The sequence below is a fragment of the Orycteropus afer genome, unplaced genomic scaffold, assembly GCF_000298275.1.
Source record: "Orycteropus afer afer isolate SDZICR_OR568_19922 unplaced genomic scaffold, OryAfe1.0 scaffold00040, whole genome shotgun sequence".
NCBI lineage: Eukaryota > Metazoa > Chordata > Mammalia > Tubulidentata > Orycteropodidae > Orycteropus > Orycteropus afer.
In genome coordinates this window covers 15987803-15996292 of record NW_006921627.1, presented here as the reverse complement: position 1 = coordinate 15996292, position 8490 = coordinate 15987803, and the positions used below count along the sequence as shown (strand labels likewise).

Genomic DNA, 8490 nt, shown 5'->3' with positions numbered 1-8490 from the left:
CTTCCGAGGAGTGGCTGGTGGGTTTGAACCACCAGCCCTCTGGTTAGCAGGCAAGTGTCTTAGCCACTATGCTACCAGAGCTCCCGTTCTGAGCATAAAAGCTGCTTTTCATATTCTATGAAATCAGTAATGCTCTCAAAGGGAAAACAGTGTGGAAAACTTTATAGTTACTTACAGTTTTCTGTGAGAAGAGATATTACAATGGCTGTGCCCAACAGAAGAAGGCACGTGACCCCCAGCATCCCACAAACGACCTTCCATGGAAGAAGTAAAAAATCTAGAATCAAAAGCAATAGTATTTGAAACAAGATCATAGGACAAAAATAAAAATTATATATACAGCATTTTACAGTTAAGAATGCATCCAACTACAGTTTTATTCTTGATTCTCACAACAATCCTATTAAATAAATTTACCTATTTTTATAAATAAACTTCCGTAGTGATACTGCCTCGGAAGCCCAAGGAGGGGTCGCTATGAGTCGGGTTTGACTCGACGGCACATAACAACAACAGCAACAATTTTTAGGCAATAATGTAATAATTGAAGTAAAACCCTAATTTTAAAAGTAGGCTGTTTACCTAAGATGACATAATCAAGTAGTGACAGAAATGAGCCCTAAGTTACAAATTCTCCTTCCAAGTTCTGCTTGCTTTCATCCTTCTCCACCATGTTGTTGTTGTTGTTGTGTGCGGTCGAGTCGGACCCGACTCATAGAGACCCCCTCCTTGGGTTTCCGAGGTGGTATCACTTCGGAAGTAGATTGCCCAACCTTCCTTCCGAGGAAAAAGATATAAAGTAACCAAGAAAATAATCCAAAATCAAAATGGTAATTGATTCATTTAGGCACTAAGCTTTTCTCCAACAGAAAAGTGACTACATTCTAAATTAGATAGCCACCAAGTATTATTTATTATTCTTCCTTCCCCCTTTTTCCTTAACTAAACTAACATATAGTTATCCCTCAGTATCTGCAAGGAATTGGATCCAGACCCCGAGGTCACCAAATCCTCAGAACTCAAGTCCCAATTCACACAATCCTCTGGTCTACTTTAAATCATCTCTAGATTACTTTAAATACCTAATACAATGTAAATGCTATGTAGATAGCACTTTTTACTTTCTCTTACCCTTGGAGGGATTGCTGTGACTACTAATTGCTTCCCCCCACCACCACCGAATAATTTTGGATCCACAGTTGTTAAATAAACGGTTGAATCCGAGAATACAGGAATTTGGCTGCAGAACCAGCAGATATGGAGGGCCAACCGTGTTAGTGCTTACAATGCTATGCAAGGATTAACCTAGTGGGAAGTCTCTAAGTGGACTTGGCAGGAATATCTAGGAGTGGCCTCTGCCATTTCAGTAAGCTCACTAGCCTAGTTAAGCCTTCATCTATTTTCCCACTAAATTAAAAACTAAACACACTACATGGAGTGGTTTCCAACTCATAGTATTCACATGGACCCATTCAGTTTAGAACTGCCCCATAGGATTTCCAAAGTTGTAAATCTTTACAGAAGCAGATTGCCTCATCTTTCTCTTGTGGAGTAGCTGGTGGGTTTGAACAGTCAGTCTTTCGGTTAGCAGTTGAATGCTTTAAGCACTGTGCCACCAGAGCTCCTTCTTCATCTCACAAGATTATTTAATTTGGAAAAGACAAGCTTGCAGCATTTGGACTCAAGAGTACAGAAACGAACATATCTTGAAATTGTAATCACATTGATTGTTAAATATTACTAAACCTTCTGTTTATTTATCTTGGCTATTATCCTGATTTATTTCATGCTCCTAATTTAGAAGAAAAATATTCATATTTTGCTTGTTTCAGAAAATAATGATATCAAGTCTACAGTGTCAGCTGCATGTCACACTCTAATTCAGTCCAACATCATGTTCACTTCTCACACAATACAATTCTTTTGGCTTCAAAACAATGTATCTAAGCCCAGTCTTCCCAAACAGCCAAGTCCAAAAATGTTTTTCACACTGTGACCCCTATCACTCTTATTTCAAGGGAATATCTTCCCAAACCTTTTCTCCATTAAAATCTTACTCCCCCTTTATATTCTAAACCAATTCTCATATGAGCAATGAAGTTTCTAAGTTTCCACCTGAATTGTTTCTAATATTTAATATTTGGCCTTTACCATAACCTTCATTAAACGGATTTTTAAATTTTGCTTGTATAGTTTCTCTTTCTAAGTAGACTTAAGGAGCTCTGGTGGTACAGTGTGTAAGGCATTTTGCTGCTAACCAGAAGGTTGTAGGTTCAAACCCACCAGCTTCGCCTTGGGAGGAAGATGAGGCAATCTACTTCAGTAAAGATTTACAGCCTTGGAAACCCATTGGGGGTTGCTATGAGTCAGAATCCACTCAGTGGCAGTAGGCTTGAGCAATTACACTTAGAAAGAAATTTCATGTTATATATTTTTTTATCTTCCTAATACATGATCCAATTTACTACATAATTTTAAGCACTCTCTACCTGAATACAATATTCTTGTATATGTTACCTTTGCCATTGCTATCTTCTGCTGTATTTCTGTGTTGCTTTTTATAATATCGGTGATGTTTCAGCTCTTTCTTGGCTAATGGCAATTCATTTGAACTAGATTTTTGCTTAATGTTATTATTTTGCATGTACTTCGGCAGTGAGTCCAGGCTTAGTGCAGCATGAATTATAGGCTCCTCTTTCATCTCTATTTAAGAAAAACTGTGTGGGATAAAGAACCAAAATGTCAGTTAATGTTTCTGTCATTTAGGAAGCAGTAAGAGGAAGTGGTATACTGTAATAAAGAGGAATGAAGCAATAGTGAAAAATTGGGGTTAATAAATCGCTATGCCTATTACCGTTCCTGATGGTATGTTCTCAACTTTGGAGCCCCAAATACGGTGGTATCAGAAAACATACCACCAAGAACTTAGAATCGAAGGGAATAAGATAGATATGTAACCAATTATTTTGCAGCCAGTCATTATGCCCTTTACTACAGAATTGTAGCATCAATTCTACATCTGCAATACAACTTCTTCAAAAATTCTAAGCCAATCCTCTCTAATATCACTGTAGTTTGTTTCTTGAAATTCAATGATTAATCATGAAATTGATTTTTCTCTAGCATTAAAAATATTAGACTTATTAATGTTCTTCTAAGGTAATATTCACAATTTCTGATTAAAACACTGAATAGCTGTTGGCATTTTACACTTTCCCAACTGACTTACATAAGTGACTAATGGACCAATATCTTTTGTACTATTTTAAGATTTAAATAAATTTATACTCTCATCTATGTACAGTCTATTGACTTATTGGCTTGTTTTATGTTTCATATAAACAATATTACTAAAAAGTAAATAAACAAAAATTGATTCAATACCAACATAGTTAACATTCAGAAGCTTGAAGAATTTTATTGTTGTAAATCTTTTTTTAATATTGGCTATCAGCTTTAGAGCTGGCAAAACACTTATCAGGACAAAACTATTTATCAGAGTTCAAAATATCTGCTATTAAAAGTTTTCCAAGCAAGTTAAGAAAGAACACTAGATTTTTGTCAAAAACTTGGAAAGAAATGGCTTAAATAAAGCAAAACTTTGCTATCTTGGCATCAGAAAAAAATACTGTATATAATGTTTAATTTTTTTACAAAAAATGTTCAGAGATAGTTCAATGAATTGTCAACTGGATACATTTTCTAAAAGTTGAGGAGTGAAGAGTTAAAAGGGAACCACAAAGGGTTAAACGTACCTGAAAGAGAAGGAAATTTCAGAGACCTTTGTTAAGAATTCAATATAAGTGAGTCAGAGGCAGGATCTGGTCACTTGGAGCAGAGTTGGAAACTTGTAGATCAGCGTTAAAAGTACTTGCTCTTTAATGTTTCATAATTAACTGACAGCAATTTTCACTCTTTTTTTCTGTGTTTGCCTGAGCTTAGCACCCACAAGATAGGTGAGGGCATCTCATTGCTTATACCTCAGGTCATCTAGGAAAAATATTACATGCATTTCATTTTAATCATTTGTGAATCAAAAGGAAAGCATGTCTGAGATAAAACTTTCCTTTCCATAAGTATATTTACACTAAAGCTTTACTGTATATACCTCTGTGGAGCCATGAATTAAATTGCTGTATGTTATAATGGCAAGAAAAATGCTCATGTATGTATTTACATTTTATATGTGGTGACAGGGAAATCACACTGACCTTGTTTATTGACGTTCTCTTGGGACTGTACTTTGGATTGATTTTATTACTTTTTTCATTTTTAAAAAATTATTAAGAGAATACTTGGCTAGTACAGTATGTGTTGAGTAAATATTTGTTAATTCATCAAAAGCATAAAACAAGTGCACAAATATATATTTACTAATGGTATATGTTAATGGATAGAAAAACATGGGCTGCTATGAAAATAGTTAATAGAAAGAACTGATTTACTAAGAATTCTGGGAATTAACTAGTTAAGGAAAGGTTATGATCTAGGCTTGGAAAGTAGTGTTTACCTGAAGGAACTCTAGAGGAAGGGTGGTACAAACAAATCAAGAGCAACAGAGAGAAGACAGATTATGTAAAATTATAGTAAATATTTTGGCCTTTATCAAAAATGAATGGAAAGTTATTTTTAATAGGTGAGTGACATTATCATATTTGCATTTCTAAAATATATTCTGACATTGTAGAGAGTGTATTAGAGGGGGCAAGAGTATGGAGACTAGTTGTAAAGCTACAGTCATGATTTAATTAGATATTTGCTGTGGAAGGAAGGAGAAATGAATGGCTTATCCCTTTGTCTCCTTTTTGTCTTTGTTTCACAACCACATATTCCCTACGCAGTGTCATCCTTCTACATGTATTTTTTTGTTTTTCACCTCCCAATTAGGCTTCAATCTTCACCAAAATGGCTTCTGTCCTCAAAATCAACTGAAATAACTTTAGTTAAGGCAACTCATGGCTTATATATTGCTAGATTTAGTGACAACTCTGAAAAATTTCTATAGGGTGAACTGTATACACAGTGGCCCAATATGGTCTCCGGTTTCTCAAGAAGCCTAGATTTATATCTGTTTCCTCAGTGTAGTTACAATACTCTCTTTCATCCTTAAAAGTGTCTGGGTTGGACAATACATTTTATGGTCCTTCTAACTCTTGGTAATATTTGATTCTGTTGAAATTTTTCTTTGAAATGCTTTGGGGAAAAAAATACACTAGATGGAAATATGGTTCTACCCAACAAATGAAGAGCATCAGACATTTTAAGTACATGGCTACAAAAATTTTATTATTTAAATATATTTTAAAAGAATTGACTGTTTAAACAGTGTTAACAATGCAATGTGAGTTTTTATAATATATGTTAAAGTAAAATGTTTAATAGCCATAATAAAATGCTTGGGAGGGGAGATGGATAATAAATCGATATTTATTATTCTACTTGTAGCCAATATTTTCCAGTAACAACAACAACAAGATGTTATTATTCAACCCACAAAATATACAGGAGAAATAATCGTATATTCTTGGAACCTTGGACTTCAGGGCTTATGTTCAGCTTGTTCACACTGGTAAAGACTTGCTGGCTTTTTTAACATAGTGAAATACTTCCGTACTACTTGGTAAATGGCATAGTAATAGCATTATAAGTGATAGAATTCATACTATAAATTATTAAGTTCACACCACAAATTTAAAAGGTATACTCTTACAAGGTTTTTATAATATACATACAATAAAGGACCCTGACATTTAGCCTTAGAGAAAATATAGACAGAGACACTCCACACATTTGCAGAATTGAAAATCATAAAGCTAGAATGCTAGCGACCTCTTGTGTTCTCAGATGAAGTCACACAGGAAGTCTGAGACAAGGCACTCATTACAGTCACCTGGACCTACCCCCAGCCTTCTGACTAGCAAGTTCAGAATAAATGGCCTTTTCTTTGTGAAAGGATTTCCAAAACCCTCAGGACACCTTCTCACATATGTATGACAAAAGGAGGAAAAACACACCTTATTAATTTTCTTTGTAGAAAATAAAGTCCCCAGGAACAATTTGGTGCTTTGTTGTTTGTTTGTTTGCTTTCAAAGTATTTTCTTGATAAATAAAAGAAAATTCCTATGCTGGTTCCAAGCCCTGTCTTTAACTTAAAAACATTTTGATATTATGATTAAGATCACAAGTTTGGTGTGACATACACAAGTTTGGTATAGCCAAGATAGTAATTCTATTTGTGCTGTATATTAATTTTATTGACTTGGTTCAGTTTAACTCCCTAATATATCTATAAAATGAGAATAATCATACTTTCATCAGTGTGTTCTTATAGGGATGAAAAGAGAAAACATCGTTAGTATTGTGATTGTCCCTTTGTTGTTTCCAATTCAATACCTTTTTCTCCTTCTGTGTCGTTTTCCATCAGGAAATATATGGTAAAGATCTCATGAATTGGCAGAATCAAGGACCACCTCAAGGACTACCATTCCAATATAAGGAATGCTACAACTCCCCTTTCCCTCTCTTTATGCACAAGTTAGTGCCTTCTCCACTGGTTTGCTGATATCAGTGATCTCATACTTGGAACACATTTATTTTTCTTAAGTCTGGCATAATAGAGGAAGCATAATCATTCATATAGACCTTATACATTTTTTTAATAAAATTATTTTGAAAGGAGAAAGGAAAAAAAAAATCACAATGGGTACTGAGTAAAGCAAAAGTTCAAACTAATGAACAATAAGAAACGGATACAGAAAAGAGAGGGAACATTATAAAATACTTGTTTTGCTTTGTTTTTTACGTTTTCACACTTTTTCTAATTTCCTGCACTAGATCAGAATTGTTTTTTGTTTTTGTTGTTGTTAGGTGCCATTGAGTCATCTCCAACTCATAGCGACACTACGTACAGCAGAACGGAACATTGCCCCGTCCCGTGCCAGACTGACGATCCTTACTACATTTGAACCCATCATTGCAGCCACTGTGTCAATTCATCTTGTTGAGGGCCTTCCCCTTTTTTGCTGACCCTCCACTTTACCAAACATGATACCCTTCTCCAGGGAGTGTTTCCTTCTGACAACATGACCAAAGTAGGTGAGATGAAGTCTGGCCATTCTAGCTTCCAAGAGCATTCCAGCTGCACTTCTTCCAGAACAGATTTGTTAGTTCTTTTAGCAGTCCATGGTACTCTCAGTATTCTTCACCAACACTACAATTTAAAAGCATCAATTCTTTTTTGGTCTTCCAAATTGTTATTTAGGAAATTTTAAATGGGACATATTGACATTACCTTTTTTAAGGCTGAGGAATATATAGAAACTTTCCAAAGTTTTTTTTAATAATAATGAAAAATAATAGCTAAGTTATTACTACCACTCCATAGATGTCGTGCCTCTTTTTTTTTTCAAATAAGAAAAAAAATTTATGCTTATTGATTTTATTATTTCTCATAAAAGTTTTTTTTTTTATTTATTTCTTATAGATGAAAAATATGTCATGGTAATATAAAGTTTTGGCGAAGAAAGAAGACAGTAGATTTCATATGATACACAATATATTTACTTGATAATTTAATGCTTGCTGATTATTGCAGATTTTAGTTTAGGATGGTAATACTCTGGTTGGGAACGAGTTACACAGTGGAAATATTCTGTAATCAACTGCATGCCTGATATGGTAGGAACACATAGCACTGTAATGGAATGTGTTTTGACTAACACAAGTTTTCTATTCCAATCTCCATCATTTTCTGCCTATACTAGAAAGGCATTAACTTCTCTGAGTTTCAGTTTTTCTTTTATGTAATTAAGAAATAGGAACACAGGCCTCTGTGTGCCAATTTCAAACCTTTAAATTTCTTTTCTAATTGGCAATATTATGCTACTTGTAGCCAATATTTTCCTATAGCAAAAAAAAAAAAAAAATTCTATTATTTCACCCACAAAATCTACAGGAGGAATAATCACGTATTCTTAAGTCTTTAGACTTCAGGGTTCATATTCAGCTTGTACATAAGGTAAACCCAAAGCCTTACTTACTTGTTAATATAGTGAGACACTTCTATAATACTTGGGAAATGATAGAGTAGTAGCACAATAAATGATTAAATTTATACTATAAATTAATAACTAGTAATATTTTGTTGTTGTTAGTTGCTGTCAAGTTGATTTCAACTCATGGCAGCCCTACGTGTGCAGAGAACTGCACTCCATAGGTTTTTCAAGGTTGTGACCTTTCAAAGTAGATCACTAGCCTTGTCTTCTGAGGCATCTCTTGATGGTTTTGAACCACATCAACTTTTTTTTCAGTTAGTAGTCAATCCCTTAACTGTTTGCACCAACCAGGGACACCCTACATACTAATTTGTTAATATATACATATGTGTATACATATTAATACAGACTTATTCATTCAAGCTAATTGTCATGTGTGATAGTTGAAGATCTGTCAACTTGGCTGGACTTCACTTGTGAGTGTTGTTTCTCATGA

The 8490-nt window shown here is 34.4% G+C and overlaps 1 protein-coding gene across 1 annotated transcript in view; it reads right to left on the bottom strand.

The window, feature by feature from the left end:
* Nucleotides 1–2701, bottom strand: part of LOC122149680 (killer cell lectin-like receptor subfamily E member 1) — a 5966-nt gene extending 3265 nt beyond the window's left edge. Inside the window, exons 1-2 of the mRNA XM_042780463.1 lie at nt 2518–2701; nt 176–277 (exon numbers count right to left, since the gene is read on the bottom strand). Coding sequence (XP_042636397.1) covers nt 176–277; nt 2518–2701 — 286 coding nt within the window. The remainder of the gene's footprint in view (nt 1–175; nt 278–2517) is intronic.
* Between the last annotated feature and the right edge of the window lie 5789 nt (nt 2702–8490).